Source organism: Lissotriton vulgaris, chromosome 3_1, assembly GCF_964263255.1.
Source record: "Lissotriton vulgaris chromosome 3_1, aLisVul1.2, whole genome shotgun sequence".
Classification (NCBI taxonomy): Eukaryota; Metazoa; Chordata; class Amphibia; order Caudata; family Salamandridae; genus Lissotriton; species Lissotriton vulgaris.
In genome coordinates this window covers 450,829,184-450,851,720 of record NC_141689.1, presented here as the reverse complement: position 1 = coordinate 450,851,720, position 22,537 = coordinate 450,829,184, and the positions used below count along the sequence as shown (strand labels likewise).

General features: G+C 46.5%; 1 protein-coding gene across 1 annotated transcript in view; it reads left to right on the top strand.

Annotated features, from left to right (window-relative positions):
* The first annotated feature begins 9,141 nt into the window (after positions 1 to 9,141).
* Positions 9,142 to 22,537, top strand: part of DIMT1 (DIM1 rRNA methyltransferase and ribosome maturation factor) — a 177,820-nt gene continuing 164,424 nt past the window's right edge. Inside the window, exons 1-2 of the mRNA XM_086960681.1 lie at positions 9,142 to 9,302; positions 21,989 to 22,062. Coding sequence (XP_086816807.1) covers positions 9,245 to 9,302; positions 21,989 to 22,062 — 132 coding nt within the window. The 5' untranslated portion in view covers positions 9,142 to 9,244. The remainder of the gene's footprint in view (positions 9,303 to 21,988; positions 22,063 to 22,537) is intronic.

Genomic DNA, 22,537 nt, shown 5'->3' with positions numbered 1-22,537 from the left:
GCAAAAATTATTCATTTGAATCTGTTGTGGGGGCCCGCCGCACAAGGGGGAAGCGGCGGGCCCCGGCCGGGCAAAATGTATGTATTTGAATCTGTTGTGAGGGCCCGCCGCAAAAGGGGCACGCGGCGGGCCCCCGGGGGCCATAATTGTTTTGGTGGCCTTTGTTGTCGGGGCCCGCCGCACAAGGGGCACGCGGCTGGCCCGGCCGGGCAAAATTTATTTATTTTAATTCGCAAAATTAGCTGTGACTTGATATTCTAGGTCCTGCATAAGAAATTGTATTGTAAACTGATGGGCAAGCTGTGCCAACATTTTTGTCCTGAATCTTGACCCTTTGGCATTAATTTTTACTTGCCATTGGGCCAAGACCGCTGCGCACTGGTAAGTTTGGGGTTGTGGGCACCTGCTGAGTTTCCTAACTCTTTACTTGGTTTCTTTTACAGAGCATCACAGGGGAGAATCCGCTGTTGCAAGAGCCAGAATTGGGTCAGCTGCCGCAGCGCACTCTGCTCAGTTTCCTAACTCTTTATTTTGGTTCTTTTGCAGAGCATCACAGGGAAGAATCTGCTGTTGCAAGAGCCAGAATTGGGTCAGCTGCCGCAGCGCACTGGTAAGTTTGGGGTTGTGGGCACCTGTGGGGAATTTCATAATTGTTTGTTTTGGTTCTGGGGAATTGTTGTGTTCTCTGCACTGTACTGAATTTTTGTCCTGGATCTTGCCAATATGGCATTATTTTTTACTTGCCATTGGGCCAGGTGTGCAGTGGTAAGTTTGGGGTTCTGAGCCCCTCTGCTGAGTTTCCTAACTCTTTATTTTGGTTCTTTTGCAGAGCATCACAGGGAAGAATCTGCTGTTGCAAGAGCCAGAATTGGGTCAGCTGCCGCAGCGCACTGGTAAGTTTGGGGTTGTGGGCACCTCAGGGGAATTTCTTATTTGTTTATTTTGGTTTGGGGCAATTGCTGTTTTCTCTGTGGGGAAAGGGACTGCGGTTTCGAGACTCATTTGCCCAGCTGCCGCAGCGCACCGGTAAGTTTGGGGTTGTGGGCACCTGATGAGTTTCCTAACTCTTTATTTGGTTTCTTTTGCAGAGCATCACTGGGAAGGGTCTGCTGTTGAAAGAGTCACAACCGGGAGATCTTCTGTTTTACAAGGGAGCCACAAGCCACCACAAGAAAAGCAGAATGGAGAAGTTTCTGCAGCTTGGAAAGGGTGTGAAGCACAGATCACATCTGCCCACCCAGATAACCGCAGCAGACCGGGCCAGAGACTACAGCAATGTGATGCACGCTGATGGTGGGGTGCTGTTTTGCAGTGTGTGCAATGTGGCGGTGGACCATATCCGGAAACACACTGTGGATATGCATGTGCGGTCCCAAAAACATTTGAAGCGCTGTTCAGATGATCCTGACCTTCAATCTTCGCCGAAACGTGCACGGCAGATGACAGTGAACTCGCTATTCACCAAGAGTACAGCTGCCGGTGCCGCAAACCACGAAATGATAACTGAGTGGGTTAACGTCTGCACCGCGTTGAACATTCCACTCAGCAAAACCGACCACCCTGTGTTGCGCAAGTTCCTGCACGAGCGAGTACGGAATGGTGGAGCGATACCTGGGAGTCATCAGCTGCAAGAACGGTATCTCCCAGAGAGATATACAAGTGCCAAGAACGAGCTGAAAGAGCTATTGAAAGATCAGAAGATCAGCGTTATCTTTGACGAAACACCAGATGTCGAAGGGCATTGTGTTTTGAATGTGCTAGTTGCAGCAGTCTCTCCGCAGGGTGCCCGTCAGATCCATACCTACCTGGTGGACACAGTCTTCCTATCCCAGTGCAACCATGGGACTGTAGCGCAAGCTGTTGTAAAGGTGCTCACAGAGTACAGCATAGACTTCCAGAACGTTGTTTCCTTCAACACTGACAACGCGGCATACATGCTCAAGGCATTCAACACAGTGTTGAGGAATCTGTACCCAAACTCTATCCACATCACCTGCTTGGCACACATAATGAATCTTGTTGGAGAGTCATTTAGGAAGCCTTTTGTGGAGCTAAATGCTTTCCTGCTGTACTTCTCCCGCATCTTTTACATGGCCGGCAGCAGAAAGAGAAGGTACCTGCACCATCTTGCAGAGAACCATGGGATGAAGGCACGGGTGGCACCTGATCCTTGCAGTACCCGCTGGAATTCTTGGTTTGCCGCTGTCCAGTACCACTGCAAGCACTTTGAGGCCTATGCTGGGTTTGTGGAGTCAGAGATGCAACTCAGCAAGTCTCCCCCAGACTCCCTTGAAAATCTACAGAAGATTTTTAACACCGACCAAAGGGAGTGCATAAAAGTCCAATTGGACATTGTGGCAGAAAAATGCCAAAGCATTTTAAACCTGATGGAGTTATTCCAGAGCCAGACACCAGTGACCATGAAGGTATACGATTATTTGGAGGACCTCCACATGAACCTAACCAACAATTCAGTCCTCACTGTGGAGTCACTAGAGCCATTTCTACAGACCACTGCAGGGGCAAAATTAAGTCTGGCACAGAAAAAAAAAATAACAGCCCAGCTTAATGAAGCTTTTGAACATTCATTAGAAAAGGTGGCCAAATACATGGGGAGGCATACAATTCTTAAAACAAGTGCGCATTTTTAACCCTGCGCGGCTCTGCATCCTGCCTAATGACAAGACTGCCTATTCAGCCATCCCTGGTTTCAGCGAAGTTCCCGATCAGGAGCTTCGCCTGTACTTTGAAAATGTAGGGCCAGAAGCAGTGCAGGCGTCTGTCTCTGGACTTATTGACACCGACCTCTTTTGGCGTGGGCTGGCTGACCGCATTCCAGCTCTTTCCCAACTTGCAGCTGTGTACAAAGACTGTGTAACAAGCTCTGCAGATGCTGAAAGGAGCAACAGCATATACAAAATTATTCTCTCTTCCAGACGACGGTCCCTTTCAAGCAATCGATCCGGGCATTATTGTTTTTACATTATAACCAGCAACACAATACTGGTCTAGACTTGGAGTGCTCTGAAGAACTGAACGTACATGGCCAAGATTAACATGCCTTTTACCTAAAACAAATGGGTTGAATTGTAAATAAACTAAATGTACATAGCTCCATGTTGTCAAATAACTCAAACAGTAAGATATCTGTGTTTGGTGTTGCAAAAAACCCAAAATAAAATGCCGCTAAATTTCCATTTTTGTGCCACAAAATTTTCATTTTTGTGCCGCTAAATTTGCCAATCCATGCCGCTATATCCTGGGGGGTCTGTTTTATAAAGCGCAGAATAGCTGCCCGGAGGCGTCCCAGCGCTGAAAACTAACAGGTGTTGCCCATGGGGCTGAGTACAGGAGGAGCAACTATTTGTTAAACAGGAAAGTTTTTTAATTTTTCCTAAAAGAGGTGAGGTCCGGGTTGGACCTGAGGTGAAAAGGTAGACTGTTCCACAATTTGGCCGCGTTCAAAGAGAAGGAGCGACCTCCTGATCTAGATCTTTTGACCTTTGGCACAACCGCCAATAAGGCATTGGTGGATGGAAGTTGTCTGCTGGGGAGATAGGGGGTGATTAAAGGGCGACTAATCAGTGGCCCAGTTTCCCAAAAAGATTGATGAGCAACACAAAGGGATTTGAAGCTGATCCTGTCTTTCACCAGGAGCCAATGTAATATTTTCAGTCCGGCCTTCATAGAGGTCCTGCGGGGAAGCTGGAGCAGGGTTCGGGCCGCACAGTTCTGAATTACCTGCAACTTTTTAAGTGTGGAGTCAGGGGTCCCAAGGTAGAGCGCGTTTCCAAAGTCCAGCCTGGCAAGTATCAGTCCCTGGACCAGGATTTGTCTAGCCTCAAACGGTAGTAATGGAAGAATCTTCTTCAATACTCTGATGAGGCCAAAACAGGTGGCAGATAGTACAACGGCCTGATGGTTAAACGTCAGGGACTTGTCCAACCAGACTCCCAGGCTCTTGATGGCATCCCTGGGGACTGGGGGGGTACACAAGCAGGCTGGCCAGATCTGATTGATCGTGGATGGTGCTAGATGTCCCAGCATCATGACCTCTGTCTTGTCCCCATTAAGTTTGAGACAAGACAGGGTCATCCATCGACTAACCTCGCTCAGACATCCGGCCAGGTCCACTGTACCTACAGGGTCTCCAGCCCGCGTGAGGGAGACTACCAGCTGGGTATCGTCCACGTAGGTAACGATCTTAATACCATACGGACGGACGACCCCAGCCAGCGGTCTCATATAGACGTTAAACAACGTCGGCCTTAATGAGGAGCCCTGCGGAACTCCACAGTCCAAGGGCTTGCTTGTAGAGATGGTTGCTCCCTCAAAGACCTGAAATTGCCTACTGGATAGGAATGAGCGGATCCACTCCAACGCTCCTCCCTGAATCCCAATTTCCCCGAGGCGCTGCAACAAGATGGTGTGATTTACAGTGTCAAAAGCGGCACTGAGATCGAGGAGGATGACTGCCACCGATCCTCCCCGATCCAAGATGCCCCTAGTTTCCTCCAGGACCGCCTATAGAGCCGACTCCGTCCCATGCTTGGGGCGGAAGCCGGTCTGCGAGGGATCAAGGAGATTATTTTCCTCTAGGAATTTGGTCAAAAGGCCATTGATGTATTTTTCCAGTAGCTTGCTGGCCCAGGGGAGCAAGGAGATTGGGCGATAATTATTAAGATTGGTAACGCTCATATTCGGTTTCTTAGCAAGTGCTTTGACCCTGGCTTCTTTCCACTTAGGGGGAACTATATTATTGGAAATAGAGGCATTGAGTACCTTTAGCATGACCGGTAAAATGGTCTGATCAACGGTCCTTAAAAATCTAGGAGGGGCCGAATCGCTGGGGGAGCCCGATTTTACCTGAGTCATTAGGCTAGCTAATGAGTCTTGCTGCAACAATGGGAAATTCTCCAATGTTGGAGATTTATTTTCTGCTACCCCATAGTTGGGAAGGCCAGCAATAGCAGCCTGACTCTGTGAGTGAATAGTTGGGAAAGCAGAGTAGATACGATCTATTTTATTAAAAAAGTAATCTGCCAGCTCGTTACAGCGAGTTTGTAAGTCCTCACTATTTATTGGAGGCTGGGGAAGTGCAGTAAGATTTTTTTACTATTCTATATATTTCCCTCGAGTTGGACCTGGCATCGTTGATCTTTTGTGTGTAGTGCTGGGATTGAGCTTTTTTGATCTCTAGTTTATAGTTCCTAATGGAGTTTCTATATGCTATTTTGTCGGGGTCTGTATATCCCAGACGTCATTTCATCTCCAGCCTTTTACACTTACGTTTAATCTCCCTAAGCTCTGTAGTGTACCAAGGGGCTGACGTCCTAGACCTTTTGGTGCGAGATTTTACTATTGGAAGAATAGTGTCCAGTGACTGAGTAATCCAGCTGTTAAAGGTGTCATTTGCTTCTATAGGGTCTGTAGTTATTAGAGGGATTGTGGCTTGGAGTTCACGAGCCCACTCATCAGTTGACAGTTTCGGCCAATCTCGAGCCTCCCGCAAACCTGTCGAAAGAGCAGGCGGTTTAGGGATGCGCCAGTTTAGCTGGATAAGTTGATGATCTGTCTACGGAAGAGCGATAGGAGGTTCTGTCACTAGACCTAGACAGTTGCTAAATACTGGGTCTAGTAGATGTCCTTTCACATGTGTGTGTGAAGAGATGAGTTGGACCAGCTGTAGTGCAGACAGGTCGGCAATCAGTTCTTGGGCGGCGTGATCAGCAGAATCTTCAAAGTGCATGTTTAGATCTCCCAACAGCGTGAAGTTGGCTGATGTAATAGCCAGGTCTGCGATTACTGAGGGCGCAAAGTCTAAAAACTGTCTGGCCGTGCCGGGGGGGCGGTAGGCCAGGATGCCAGAAAAATTTACATTTGGTGAAAATTCCAAATTGAACGACACGCTTTCACAGTCAAGAACAGAAGTGGAGTTACATCGACAGGTGTAACTATCTTTAAACACTATTGCTAATCCTCCTCCCTTTCCTGAGATACGGTCTGTTCTGGCTATTTGGTATCCATGCGGTAATGTTTGGACAAGATCGGGCACCGACGAATCGGTTAACCAACTCTCTGCGGAAAAAAACGCATCAGGGTTATGTTCTTTTGAGCAGTATGGATATTTCAGTTTGATGCTTGGGCATCGATCTGCTGCAACTGGTGGGCTTCCCCAGAGGTGAGAAGTACTACACAGCGGGTGCCCTACAAGTATGGACTGACCTGGGAGTTACGGAAGTAGAGCCCTTGTTTGAAGAGGGGCAGCTCAAGACATATGCTCAGATGGTCGAGCAATACGATCTCCCACCCGGGCAATTTTTAATGCATAGACATCTTATAGATAGCAGTCAACGGTACTGGAACCCTAACATAGGGGAACCTCCAACACATCCAGTGATCCATACTATATTGCACATGGGAGTGGGGAGCCATCTGGTCCCTTGGCTCTATAAAGCCGTGCGGGAACTGATCCTCCCAACGCTTCAGCCCTTACGTCAAAAGTGGGAAACGGACATAGGAAGGGTGGTGCACGACAAAGAATGGAACATAGCCTTAGAGTACCCCAAAAAGGTATCCAGGAACGCGCGATTCCGGAACATACAGTTCAACATCCTCCACAGAGCGCATCTCAGACCACATCGTCTTCATCAGTTCTTTCCTGACACACACTTTGCATGCCCATGTTGTCAAGCCCCTGAGGCAGACTTCAGACACATGTTTTGGGACTGGCTCACTATTCATGATTACTGGTATAGGGTTCACCGGACACTTAGGGCTACAACAAATATCACGAATATATCCACATGGGAGGCATGCACTCTCGGGATCTTTCGCAGGCGGAATACCGAAAAAGTGCAATGCCGCTTTATGTCCCTAGACATCCTACTAGAAAAAAGGGGAATAGCCATGCACTGGAGGTCCCCCACAGGGCCCCCAGAAGCAGCCTGGATAGAGGCTATGAAAAAATGGGGGAAAGCAGAAAAAGAGACACTCAGGGAAGAAGAACTGAGGGGAACCCGCAAACACCCAATCTCCTCATAATGGGCACAATTAATACATACATTTACGCAAGAAATGAACCCGCCGGAGACTCCCACAGATAGTCTCAGACCCCCCCCCCCCCGGTCCCTCCAACCAATCCTGACGCAGGGATACCGTGAGGGACACAGCCATCCCAGAGGCACCCCTGAATAGTAGACACACAGAGAACTCCCCCACAGACAACAAAGGGAATACCACGGAGGCTCAAAGCATGTACACTAACACACCTCCACATTCCACCAAAGGACTAATACCATGACTATGCGCGATCCCATTAACTCTTAGTTATAAAACTCCCCCCGCCCCCCTCCTCTCCCTATAGTTTATCCCAACAGTCGGAAAAGTTTGAAAGTTAGAGTGGCGGAAGACCCTGCCAGTGATTTATTGGGAACGTATATTGATACGATTTAACTTGACAACACTGGGAAATTCACACAACAGGGATCCAGGCATGTGCGCCCAGAGCGGCAAACCCCCACCCGGTCATGACGCAGTGTCGCTGACGAGCTGAGGACGACGTGTAAACTACCCTCAACAGTTTTTGACTATGGGCTGTACAGTACTGTCACTGCGAAGCAGCATAATATACGTAGACACGGACAGAATAGACACCAAACAGCAAACTGTAGACTGGTAGATACGAGTACTTGATTTGCCTTGCAACTGTTTATTACAACAATGCACGAATGTACTGAGTTCCACTGTCATGATGAATGAATGTTAAAACCCAATAAACAAATGTAAACAAAAAAAGCGTGCTGTGTTTTGTAAAAGAAACATTTGTCTTTAAAGTGTGTTATATAAAAACCTTTATTGTACAATGAAAAAGTGTAAATTCTCCATTTACCTTGATGGGATTGTTCTCTAAAAATTCTGACTTCACCCATATTTTTGAGTTAAAAAAGACAGGTATGTCACATAATTCACGGCACTTTTTAAACGAGAAACTTTAAAAACAAATATTTCAACAGCGTCACTCATGACACTAAAATTAACAACTTCTCTCATTACCATCCAACACCCAACATTGGGAGAGGATGTGGTCTCACGGCTAGACTGCCGACCTTGGAGCCTCGGGTCGACTCCACATATTGTGATTCAGGGCAAAATTTCAACAGCGTCACTCATGACACTAAAATTAACAACTTCTCTCATTACCATCCAACACCCAACATTGAGAGAGGATGTGGTCTCACGGCTAGACTGCCGACCTTGGAGCCTCGGGTCGACTCCACATATTGTGATTCTGGGCAAATCAGATTTACATACATGCCAACATTTCAGAAGAGCAAAGAGGAAGAATTAAAAAAAAAAATCGGGAGAATGGGGCATTGAATCGGGTTAACGGCAAGTATGGGCTTTGGAAGTGGCTGCTGCAGGATCGGACATTTGAAACGTAAATGCACATGTTTTTTTAAACTTTCAGAGGCACGGAGCGCAATGGCAGGCAGAGAGAGGGTGATGCAAGTGTTGGGCACTGGCCTGGCAGGTTGCTGGCAGTGCATGCACTCCTCCTCCCCCTCCTGTGTGGCAGCCCGGGCTGTAACAGCTTCCCCACGCACACACAGCCGCCCCAGTACTTCGCACGTCTTTAAAAGACCATTGCTTTGTTAATGACGCTTTGTTGCTTTTCCACCCCTTCTAGAGCCCTTGCATCGCAACTCTGAATATTGCTGGAAGAATTCGCACCTTACACAATACCAAACCCTGTCAGCTAAAACCCTCGAGGAATCGGGTTTTTGCTTGCAGGAATCGGGAGGCGGGAGACTAACCTTGAAATCGGTAGTCTCACGCCTGAATCGGGAGGGTTGGCATGTCTGGATTTAATCTCAACGTGCCTACCAAAAAAAAAATAATGAATGTGTCCTCGTGTAACATAACTAATGCTCATGTAAAGCTACATAAAATCTGCAACAACAAAATATTCCCTCCTCTTCACTCTACTCTCCACAGCCTTTTACTCACGACGCAACCTTCCCTTCTTTCACTGGACTGTACTTCTAATCTAAACCGAGTACGCCACTTTAAACTGAACACCCTGTTCTAGCAGCAAGCAACTGTTACGCATGCGCCTTAGTATGATGTCGCGTAAAATACGTCACACAAGCGACTTTCTTTCTATGGTGCAAGGCGTCCCCCTCCTACATTCCCTGAAGCCGTGTAGTTCAAACACGTGAAGGAATAAGTGTAAACAGCAAACATGCCGAAGGTGAAGACCGAAAAAAAGTCCCGCATACACAAGGACGTGAAGACACAAGGTATATATGTGGGTGCCCTGGCTGAGACTTATGTTAGCCGTCGCTGTGCATTTTGCGCTCCCGAGCAGGGTCACCGGCTGGAGCGCCCTCGGTACTACGTAGTACGTAGCAGTGAAGTTGATGCCTGTCTGCAAAGCGCCTAAATAATTCCTAAAATGCGTCAGTCGGAAGACCCAGGCTTTATGTTGCATGCTAGGATTTGTAGTTCTTTGTTGAGCTACTCATGCTTGTCACTGGAAAATTTGAGCGCGCTCTGTGACTTTTTCTCAAAATTTACTTTGTATACGGACATTTTTGGGTTTATTCTCGGAGTATTATGAGCGAATTTTTTTATTTATTTATTTAATGCATTATTATATAGCGCGGACTTTACCCAAAGGTGTCAGAGCGCTTCACAATAGAGCCGAGTATGTTACTTGAGGAGAATGGTGGTACGGAGTAGTGGACGAAGCGAGTACCAGATTCTCACTACATTGCCTGAGAAGGATTGGGCCATCGATCTTTCCCTTTTTGAAGGTGGGTGGCTCAAGCAGTACATTTTCCGCATTACAAGACGGTCTAGAGCAGAGGTCTTCAAACTTTTTTGCTCTGAACCCCCATAGCATAATGTTTTAATGTCAAGCCCCCCCTCCAAAACTTTACGGCAAGGATTGGCTAAGTGGGTGGGAAAGGCCTAATTGTAGGGGGCATGGATTATAAAATCATTTCAGGAGTACTTTTTTGATAGCTCTTGAACCACACTAATTATGAAACTTCCAAAAAGCAAATGAATCAAACAAAAACAGTTATTGACCCCAAAATACTGCCCCCTATAATTGAAGTGTTGTGAACCCCTCGCACTACTGGACCTCAAAGCAACTACACTTGCTGCACAAATGATGACTTCAGTCCTGAGTAGCAGGCTATCTCCTCTGACTGTTTTACCCCTTCGCCACTATGCTGGACCATCACTGTATTCTTAAAACAGGCCCTTTCAGGAAAAAAAGAGCTCCCACATGTGGTCTTATTTTATCTGCAATGGCGCCCTTGTTCCTAATGTTAGAAAATAAACTCCCATGCACCTTTTTTAAAGTTAAACAGTCATAATTGTGTTTAAGTCAGCCCTTCTGACCCTGGCGCCCCAGTGCGACTTAACCTGCTTCACTAATGTTAGCTACTGCCTGGCAAAGAGGGCAGTCTCCTCTGCCGGTTGTTAAAAACATGGGGGCAGATTTATGTTAACTGGCGCATCCCCATTTATAATGCGGCGCACCATGGTGCAAAAACGGCACAGATGCGTGACGCATCTGTGCCGGAAATGTGGCGCATTGCTGGAGTTGCGTCGCAAGCGCGACGCAGCTCCAGCAAGGCTCGGGGGTACACCATTTGCACAATGCTGCGTCAAGACCTACGCCTGCTTCAAGCAGGCGCAGGGTTTTGACGCAGCATTGCCCTGAAAGTGACTGAGTGAAATCTCATAGATTTCACTCAGCCACTTTCAGGAGGCGTTCCTGCGCAGGAACGCCTCCCCCTGCGCAGGAACGCCTCCTTATGGCGCAGTGCTTTACAACGTGACGCGTCTCCTAGATGCGTCACGTTGTAAATAGGGTGCATTGTTTGCGCCGCAGTTGCGTCAAATAAAGTGACGCAATTGCGGCGCAAAGAGGCGCAACGGCCTCATAAATCTGCCCCATGGACTCCTATCTAGCCACACACCCTTCTCTGCCATCTCTCTGAGGCCAAACAAAGGTGTGTCTACTGCAATAATTTTTCCCCTCCTGTGGGCTATTGCGCTGAGGCCCAAATCAACACTGGCAAGTGTATAGTGGGCCCTAATGCTAAGAAGGAAGGGTAGTATACAGCCATAATTAAGGTTTAGCTGGCTCCTCATATCTCTGGCTCCTGTTGCCACTGTACCTGCAGCACCAGTGATTCTTTCTGCACCTTTATGTTAAAAATCAGCAAGGGTAACATGAGCTCTGATACTAACAAGGAAAATGGGAACCCACTCCACTTCATGGTAAGATGGTCATAATTGAGCAGCAGTGGCCACTTACAAACCTGACAGCATTACCTGCTGCACTAATGGATGGCCCTTTTTATATATAAAAAAGGCTCCCTTAGATTGTCCTCTTACTTGGGGTATCTCTCTGAAGAAGCAGTCCCTGGCCATTTTAACCATAAAAATAAGACTCCCACACAGTGCTTTCTCTTCTGGGCCATCTCGTTGACTATATTTATGAATCTCACTCTTTTCTTGGACAATTACTCTGAGGTCCCAGGTGTCAAGAGGATCAGCATCTGAATGGGAACCTGCTGACTTCCTCCCTGCTACCCCCTGGACTCACCTTTTACAATAACAACTGCCACTGAATGGGTAGTGCGGACTTTGAGGTTCCTCTGCTCGAAAGAAAGGGTGGGGTGGTAGTGCTAACAGTTAAAGAAGAAACAAGGGTTTTTTTTGTTGCACTTATATAGTGTGTACCCGACCCGAGGGTATCAGAGCACTTTACATGAGCACCAGTTGCATTACAGAGTCACAAGCTGCTTGTGCCTCCCGTCAGGAATTGAACCTTGTTCCCCAGCTTCAAGGTTGGCCAGTATGGATGTTACACTACATCCTTTTACCAACTGTTCATTGATTAGTCACTGAGGCACAAGTGTTTTCTGCATTGCTATGGATTTACCACATTTGCTAAATAACCCATCATCTGCTGCATAATCTGCAGATTTTAAAGAAAAAATGTGATTCTAGTTCAAAGAGATCAAAAATGACTTAAAACATGGCTGGGGACGTGTTCCAGAGCAGTAGAAGGCCCTTCATAAAGGTTGATTGGTCATCTTGCATTTGCTTATTGATATATTTGGGTCTTAAATTGGTACTAAAGAGGTATAATATTTCACCTCCGTGTTACCATGACTAAAAATTAAATAAAGCTAACCACAAAATGTGACCGATTATGCTGCATAATTTACCTTTTCTTCCTGCATAATTTAATCAACTGTGTTGCATAATTTAGCCCTCTCTTGCCACATAATTCCAATGGCCCTGCTTAATGCGTCAAAGTGACCATTTTTCTTAGAGGTACTGTAAGGGTGGTTTACTTCAGAACATGCTTACATTAGGTACAGCCTGATCACTGATGAGTAAAGGCTATATTTTGTAGGAAAGTGTTTTTATTTCAAGCACTGCATCATTTTGCAGCAGCCTATGATAGACTGTGTGTAAAGAAAGACACACATTCACTGGCTGGTGTCATCAGTAATGTCATGAGTGATGTCACTGACGATGTCATGAGTGATGTAATATATGACGTCATCAGCAGTGCATTGCAGGCGCGCTTGTTATAGTGAGTCTAACTAACTATAACGTTGGAATTTGTATGGTTTTATGTCGGTAAAATTTCCAGCTAACTATAACTGGTGTGAAACCTATGGTTTTTTCAGTGAATTTAAGAGTTTTTTTAAATGCTAATTCCTAACTATAACTGGTATGAAACCTATGGTTTTTTCAGTGAATTTCATAGGTTTTTTAAATGCTAATTCCTAACTATATATAGGGCCTCAAACATATGAAATGTAATATTTTTTATAATGAATCCTATATTGTATATTTATATAATATTTTTTTCATTTTTTTTTTTTTGTGCCCTGTTGCGCTCCCGGTGTGCGCACTGGAAAGCGCATTTTTTCGGAGCGCCCCGGGTCGCGCACCGGTGAGCGACCCGTTAGCGCTATTGCCGCGAACGAAAACATCATGGCGTATCCGCGTCCGCGTGATACGCACGGCGTAAGCGCACCCGGAAATACTTGTGCGAATACGATCGCGCAACGCAATCATCTGACGCGCCCCGTGGCGCGCCCCCGGGGGCGCGTCGGGTCATGTGACCTAAAAATAACACTTTTTATTGGTGCAGAAGAGTTTTGGTTTCTAAATGATGAAAGCCCGGGTCATGTGACCTGAAAATAACACTTTTCATTGTTTCAGGGCAGTTTTTTTTTCCAAATGATGAAAAACCCCACCTTTTTAGGTCTCGCCTGTCGATGCGCATGCGCATCGAGCAAGGCGAGAGTATTGCGACTTATCCACTCTTTATCCACACTGCAAGGAATCGTGGCGATTCCTTGCAGTGCCCGTGACTTTTAAGGTCAATGCGCATGCGCATTGAGCTTATGCGCATGCGCATTGACCTTAAAAGCGCGTGCACGTCCGTCTTTGTTTACCCGCTCCGCCCCCTCCCCTTCCCGCCGTGTCGCATTTCTCCTCCCCCCTCCCCTCTCTTCCCTCCAGCTTGTTTTTTGTTTATTTGACCCGCTCCGCCCCCTCCCCTTCCCGCCGTGTCGCATTTCTCCTCCCCCCTCCCCTCTCTTCCCTCCGGCTTCTTTTTTCTTAACCTCCGAGTAGCGACTTTTTTACCTCATTACTTAGAATGGATTAGTCAAATTATTACTTAAAAGCACTCTCGCTAATCCAAACAGCTTCTGCTTCCATTTTTAAGGTTCACATTCCCCTTGTGTACCAGCATTGCCTGAATTATCCATCAGCAGCCGTTCTATTTTTACCTTAATCCAAGGCCCGCCCTCCCTGCCGATATCGTGCTCTCCAACAAGGCACCTTCCAAGCAACATGGCAGTAGCTTAAGTCTAGGTCTCCCACAGGCAGGAGGGCTCGAGGTGCACTGCAATCCAGTGCAAGGGGTCACAACCAAGACAAGAGAAGCTTCTTTCACCTACAGGTTCTACCATCAGAGACCATGCAGACCGCTCTTAACTAAATCCAAGTAAGCGCCAGAGCCATTGAGAGACCTGCAACGGCACTGCACAAGCCTCCGGTGGTTCTGTGGGTCTGACTGGTCAGCCTGCCTATTGCGCGCTTTTTTAATAACACTTCTCAGCACGTTGTTCATTTTACGAGCGCAGCACTTTCTCTTCTCCCAGGGACAAAATCAGCCTGCCTTTTGCGCGCTTGTTTAATAACTCTTATCAGCACACTGCTCATTCACAAGCGCCGTGCTTTCTCTTTTCCCCGTGACAAAATCAGCCTGCCTATTGCAGCTCCTCCCACCCACGCTGCCAGGTTAAGGAGACCAGGCCTTTGTAATCTGCTAGGCCGCGTGGGACATTCCTTGCTGCTAGACCCCTTAATTGCCCTCTTGGACCATGACATGCTTCCTCCCTCCTCCCTACTTAAAGAAATGCTCACGATCGGTACCCACCCCGGGAGTGCACAAAACCTTTCCCCTACATGTCCGGCTTCTTGTCTCTATGAGCATGCGCCGTGCGAGGGGGAAGGTGTGCATCCAGAGTGGCCTGTCTGGACTTATTTATATACTTGTGCAGGATATCCTTGTCTTACCAATTCCTTACTCTGCCGACCCCTTTTTCCTACCACTTACCCCTTACGCCGGGTCTTCTGTGGCTGCCTGCGTTGGTGCCCCATCCCCCCAATCCCTTTGGCGCCCTTCACTCACCCTCACCCTCAACTCCTCACTCACCCTCAACCCCTCACCCTCACTCACCCTCAACCCCTCACTCACCCTCACTCTCACTCCTCACTCCCCCTCACTCACCTTCAACCCCTCACCCTCAACCCCTCACTCACCCTCACCCTCACTCACCCTCAACCCCTCACCCTCAACCCCTCACTCACCCTCACTCTCACTCCTCACTCCCCCTCACTCCCCCTCACCCACCCTCAACCCCTCACCCTCAACCCCTCACCCTCAACCCCTCACTCACCCTCACCCTCACTCACCCTCAACCCCTCACCCTCACTCTCACTCACCCTCACTCACCCTCACTCACCCTCACTCACCCTCACCCTCACTCACCCTCACTCACCCTCACTCACCCTCACTCACCCTCAACCCCTCAACATCAACCCCTCACCCTCACTCACCCTCACTCACCCTCACTCACCCCACTCACCCTCACTCACCCTCACCCTCACTCACCCTCACCCTCACTCACCCTCACTCACCCTCACTCACCCTCACTCACCCTCACCCACTCTCACCCTCACCCACTCTCACCCTCACTCTCACTCACCCTCACTCACACTCACCCTCAACCCCTCAACATCAACCCCTCACCCTCACTCACCCTCACTCACCCTCACTCACCCTCACTCACCCTCACTCACCCTCACTCACCCTCACCCTCCCTCACCCTCACTCTCACTCACCCTCACTCACCCTCACCCTCACTCACCCTCACCCTCACTCTCACTCACCCTCACTCACCCTCACTCACCCTCACTCACCCTCACTCACCCTCACTCACCCTCACTCACCCTCACTCTCACTCACTCTCACTCACCCTCACTCACCCTCAACCCCTCACCCTCACTCACCCTCAACCCCTCACTCACCCTCACTCACCCTCACTCACCCTCACTCACCCTCACTCACCCTCACTCACCCTCAACCCCTCACACTCACACAGTGCAATAGGTCTCGGAGCATTTGAGTTAGAGCTTTTAGAAATGTTTATGGCTTTTTTTTTTTAAATTTTGTAGCATTGGCTACAGGAAACAAAAATGCTAAAGATTTACAAAAAAACCCATAAACAATTCTAAAAGCACTAACTCTAATGCTGCGAGACCTATTGCATTTCCAATGCTTGTTTCCTTATTCTGACTTTGTCCTTTGACTGAGGAAGACCTATTTGGAAATCTATCAGAAATATTTTGTACTTTCAAATGGCTACAGTAGCAGCAGCAGCTGGAGCATCTACACCACAACCACAACCACCACCACCACAACATTACATTGGTGGTCAAGAAGAGGAGGAGGAGGAGGAGGGGAGAAGATGGCTGCCAGAAGACAATACCCCATACAAGCCAAGGCAGCACATTGTATGGGAGTTTTTTTCTATCCCAGAGGGCAAGAAAAAAGTCAATGTGCCCAAGGTGACTTGCCTAATCTGTGGCATGGAACTTTCAAGGGGGAACCCTAACAAAAAATATTCATTCGGTAATAATACCATGATTAGACACATGCAGTGCAAGCATCCGAACAACTACGCTGCCGCAGAGGTGAGAGAACTGACCAGTAACCCTCCCCAATCTTCAACCACCACCTCCAAAAGAAAGCAACCCACTCCATCGGGACCAGAGACAAGGGAGACGATCCCTTGCATACAACCACGGTTTGGGGAATTCAGAATTACATGTATTTTTTGTGGTAAGACCATCTCCTATGGTGAACAGAGCATAAAGCTCATCCTCCTTGCTGGTGACAACCACATTTGCCCCAAAAAACCCTAATTTTTTTCTGATTTTTTTTTTTTTTGCTCCAGTTGAGCCATTTTCAATTCCCTGTTTTTTGTTTCTCCCCATAAAAATAACTAAAAAAAATATAAAATAGTTCATAAAAGCCAAAAAAGTACAAAATGTTCAAAAAACATTAAAAAAGATAAAACAACAAAAAGAAGAAAAAAACAGTTCTTTTCAGAACTACCTCCAATTTATAAAAAAAAAGGCTACATTTTTAAAAAACTCTGTCATTCTTTTTCCCCCATAGTACGCTCCCCGGTTCGATCCCCGGTGCGCGTACCGGGTGCTCCCCCCGCGCAAATCAAAAAAATTTTTTTTTTGTTTTGCCCCGCGGGGCCCTTTTATAGCCCCCACATCAAACCTAGGGGGGGTCTACTCTGCCCCCTTATGGTCATTTCCCCCTTTGTTTTTGCCTCCTCTTGTGTCTCGATCCTACCGAGACACAAGATGGCGGCCGCTCCGGACTGTTTGGAATGTTGACAGACACCGAGAGCCAATCAGCTTTCCGTGCGTGAACTCGCGTAACGCGCTGGTTAGCGCCCCGGTGCGCGTACCGGGGAGCGCTTAAAGATATATATATTTTTTTGAACCTAAATTACTCAAAATTCACTGGAGCACATATCTTGAGACATAGCAAAGGCACATCGGGCTACCAGTCCCTACAATTTTGCCAAGTTTGGTGGAAATCCATTCAGCCGTTCGGACTAAAAGTGAGGTCGACCGCCCTATGGAAATTAACACGGGGAAAACACGTTTTGGGCAGATTCCTCAACCAGCGCCAAAGGTATTCACAATAGAATGTCTAGATTTTGTATTGAAAATAATCCTAACTATTACTACCTACTGGCGACCGCCAGTAGGTATTATATATATGTACCAAACGTTTCAGGAAAAGATGCCTGAAAGAAATGGTATATAAAGTTATACAATAGTTTAGCAACATTTGTTTTCCAAGTTGCACATTTTTCTTGATGCATGTATTTTCATATACATAATCAAGAATGGAAATAGGCAGAAATAAAAGGAGCTTTAACATCTACCAGTCAACAAATACTAATAACAAGCATTGGAAATGCAATAGGTCTCGCACCATTAGAGTTAGTGCTTTTAGAATTGTTTATGGGTTTTTTTTGTAAATGTTTAGCATTTTTGTTTCCTGTAGCCAATGCTAAAGTATTACAAATAAAAAAAGCCATAAACATTTCTAAAAGCTCTAACTGAAATGGTCTGAGAACTATTGCACTGTGTGAGGGTGAGGGTGAGTGAGGGTGAGGGTGAGTGAGGGTGAGGGTGAGTGAGGGTGAGGTGTTGAGGGTGAGTGAGGGTGAGGGGTTGAGGTTGAGGGTGAGGTGTTGAGGGTGAGTGAAGGTGAGTGAGGGTGAGGGTGAGTGAGGTGTTGAGGGTGAGTGAGGGTGAGGGGTTTTGGGTGAGTGAGGGTGAGGGGGAGTAGTTGAGGCTGAGTGAGGGTGAGTGAGAGTGAGGGTGAGTGAGGGGTTGATGGTGAGGGGTTGAGGGTGAGTGAGGGTGAGGGGTTGAGGGTGAGTGAGGGTGAGGGGTTGAGGGTGAGTGAGGGGTTGAGGGTGAGGGGTTGAGGGTGAGGGGTTGAGGGTGAGTGAGGGTGAGGGGTTGAGGGTGAGTGAGGATGAGTGAGAGTGAGGGTGAGTGAGGGGTTGAGGGTGAGTGATGGTCAGGGTGAGGGTGGATGAGGGGTTGAGGGTGAGTGAGGGTGAGTTTGAGGGGTTGAGGGTGAGGGTGAGTGAGGGTGAGGGTGTGTGAGGGTGAGGGGGTGTGAGGGTGAGAGGGTTCAGAGCCTGCAGGCTTGACAATTTGAGCCTTTCCCATTCCCAAGTAGACAGCTCTTGCGCCTAAGCTACAAGTCATTTCAAAAGGAGGATGTGGCATAACAGTCAGAGCTACCCACTTTGGCCATAGGGAACCAAGTTCCAGTCTTGGTGTTAAGTGTTGGCTTAACAGCCTGTGATTCTGGGCAAATCATTTAATCTCCCCCTACCAAAAAATGTATGTACCCTTGTAACATGATGCCTCATTTCCAGTAGTTTAAGTAAGTGAATATATGACATTTGAAGGGTATGTGTGTATTTCAACCCCACGCAGGTACTACAAAGTTATCAGTCGGTTTTTCTTGCCGATTCTAGAGCATGGGCTCTAGTCAAATTTCTCTATCAAGTGCACACATACGTACGATGAAAGCATTCAAATGCCGCAAATGAGCAGTCTGAAAACTTAGAAGGTATAGAAGGAACGTAGTATATATGGTGCCTTATCAGTAATGATGGCGGGACCAGAATGGTTATGACAGTCCCTAACGAAAAGAGATAAGGAGACCAGTTGGGGGAGGGCGGTAATGTGGTAAGTGCTCTCCAATCGAAAGAGATGGTATGGTAAACACCTGCCCGCTACTTACGCGGACTGCCGGTGACTCTAGTCTTGTGTCCATCGTCTGCAGTTGATCTTTTAACTGGTTTCATTTGTGCGTACTTGTAGTACTTCCGGGTCGCAAAACGTCTAATCGGACGGTTTAACATAGCCCGGGAGTGCGCGGTATAACATTTGAGTTGAAATGGGATTGGTTTATTGGAGATACTTTAACCAATCCTAGTGCGGCTTTCAAATTCGGAAGTGCTGATTGGCTTTGGAGAATTGCGTTTGTTCGTTTCAGCCTCTTACTGTCTCACAGAGTAACGCCCATCTGATAGGGAACGATGTTTAGTTAGTCGGTCGGAGTCTCGTCTCTAACCTGAGGTGAGTTATCATCATGGGCCCGGGCGGCGACTACCTGTTTAGTGTCTGGCTGGTTAGAAAGATGCTGCTCGTCGTCCAGGATAAGAAATGGAGAGCGGGGAAGGGGAACTCAAGTTCGAGTCTTGGCTGAACACCCTGGTGCTGCGCAAATATCTTAAATTCCCCGGACATATACATGAACGTGCCATTGTGTAATGTGGTCATTTACAGCCCTCCAATACTTTCGGGTTGAGTTTGCTTTATATAAAACTGTGGTGGTGGGGTGGGGGTGTTTGGAGATACCTAGTAACAAAGTCATGGACTCTGACTGGGATATAGTCCTAGTTCCACTATGCAAGTATGTAGTGACAGTCGAAAGTGAACTCCTTGAAGTGATGACCTGTTACTTGCGCTCCTCCTCATATGCTGAATAAACGTGTAGACGGAGGGAAGAGAGGGGAGGGGGGAGGAGAAATGCGACACGGCGGGAAGGGGAGGGGGCGGAGCGGGTAAAATAAACAAGACGGAGGGAGGAGGGGGGAGGAGAAATGCGACACGGCGGGAAGGGGAGGGGGCGGAGCGGGTAAAATAAACAAGACGGAGGGAAGAGAGGGGAGGGGGGAGGAGAAATGCGACACGGCGGGAAGGGGTGGGGGCGGAGTGGGTAAAACAAGACGGACGTGCACGCGCTTTTAAGCTCAATGCGCATGCGCATTGAGCTTAAAAGTCACGGGCACTGCAAGGAATCGCCACGATTCCTTGCAGTGGATAAAGAGTGGATAAGCCCCCATAGTCTCGCTTGCTCGATGCGCATGCGCATCGACAGGCGAGACCTAAAAAGGGGTGGGTAAGGTGCCCTCATTTACCAGGTGCCCCAGTCCAGTCCTGTAACCCTGCTGAGAAAAAGTACACTTTTTTTGTGGCATGCTTCATCATCGAGTCATTCACCCAAAATGATGGTATATCTGGATGGGCTTTACCAGGTTCAAGGAGCTCTTGATATTGTAGGGATCAGGTGTTTAAAGATATAAAGTAATCTAAGGTATAACCCAAGTCTGACTTTATTGTGGGTTACCCTGATAGGAGTGAAATCGCAGTGGTACTAATTTGTAATGCTGCAAAGTAGTTATGACCACTGAAACTGGTCTACAAATTACAAGCATAGAATATTCCTGTGTTGGTCAGTTCGCCTTCTAAGGACAAAAAAATCCCTAACAATAGAACCTGAATCCAATCCCGATTTATAACCGCACCTGCTGCAGAGTTCCTTGAGCATTCAGCTTTTAGGTAGCAATAAAAATGCAGAGAGAACTCTTGTGATTAATGTTATTGCTATATATATATATATATATATATATATATATATATATATATATATATATATATATGTAGATATAAATTTTTTTTTGTCTAGTTGCAGTTTTGACTCGCCATAAAATACCGCAGGGTTAATATGCCTGCTGCAAAAACAGATCAATTTTTTACATGGATAGCTGAGTGGATTTGTAAAGCCAGCCTTTACTAGCACTTTAAAACAAATTAAATGTATGTGAGAAAGGGGCTATGGATAGATGAGGGGTACGTTTTGCCAGGTGGTAGTGAGGGAATCCGAGAAGGAGGTCATGGAGGAGGGGCTCCAAAAAAGATTGTTGCACCAGGCGCCATCAACGTTAATGCCGCCCTTGTCTGTGCATAGCCGGGATTGCCAGCGAAGACATGAGGTATATCCTTAGAGAAACACTGAAAAAAACTTTGTTAATGATATGTTCCGATTTTATTTCCGCTAATAAGACCTTGGCATGTTTAAAAACCTTCAGAATTATTATGGCTACTAAACGAAAAAGACAAACCTCTAAAATTGGATAATTCTGGTTAGCTGAGCAAACCATAACTCGTACCCCTGCAAACCACCATAATATAAAAAGAGATTACCTTTATATAATATGCAACTGTAATGTCATTCTATATTGCCATAAAAGAAATTCCGATGAGCTCTTAAGTTGAGTGGCTTGTAAATTTCACCAGAATCCTGAGATGGCCACATGGGACAACATAGGACTATGATACTCCTTACTAGGTATGCTTTTATGTTGCATGTTTATTTTTGTTTAGCTATCATGAAAATGGTGATTTATGGTACACAGAACTATTTATTGAAAATATTTCATTAAATACTGGACTGAACTATTTTCCTTAAAAAGAACATAAACGTTCTGAAGTTAGTGTTAGTAAATACATTTTTTGCTTTATTAAAACACACATTGAGTCTATTGAAGTAATTGTCTGCAAAGCACATCTATCTCTGGGCTCTAATTGTGAGTAAAATGGTCAGGTTTTCCTTACCTGTCATTATCAAGATGCTAAATAAATAAAGGGCAAACAAACTTAAGGCTTATAGTGGTTTGGGGTTGTCTTTATATAAATGCATGCTGTCATTGGAGACTAATTAGCTGAAGGGAAGGAAATAAGGCTGTGACTTCCATTGGATGAAATAAGACAATACGTCATTGCATTTTTAAGGGAAATACATGGTGAGTGTCTCTTTTTGTAAACAACATAGTACCACTCAGTTTTCAGGAGGTACTATAAGCTTCGTTTCCTCGGGTACAATGATTTCATGTTGATTACTAGCCTAATGCTGACAGATATGCACATCATTTTAATGTTGTCTAATTTCCGTTTGGCCTAGGAATCATGTTCAACACTGGAATTGGGCAGCATATTTTGAAAAACCCTCTGATTGTCAACAGCATAATAGACAAGGTTAGTAAATTTCAGTTTGGTAATTATTAATTTTTTTATTTAATTTGTCTGAAAACCAAAGAACAATAAGCAGCCTTGCGAGGAAGGTACTTTTCTAGGATTGGATTGTGAGGAAAGATTCAGACATTCATGTTTTGAATTCAAATACTTTATTGCCAATATGGGTATTGTATTGTAGTATTTATATAGTGCTTACTACCCCTATGTGGGGTGTTGAAGCGCTTGCCTACCTGGGTAGCAGGCTACGCTTTGTACGGTGTGTGGTTGGAAGTGTGTTGTCTTTGCTTGATCCTGTGTGCAAAGTGTTTCCATGTTGTGCGTGATGATTACTGAGGTACAGTTTTGTATATAGTTGTGATATGTAGCCAGTTGGGACCTATAGTGGTGGACTAAATTAAATTCTCCATTGTCTCGCAGTATATGTCACATCTCTTCAGTTATTCCATGCTTGTTCTGCTGATGATGGGTGGTAAAT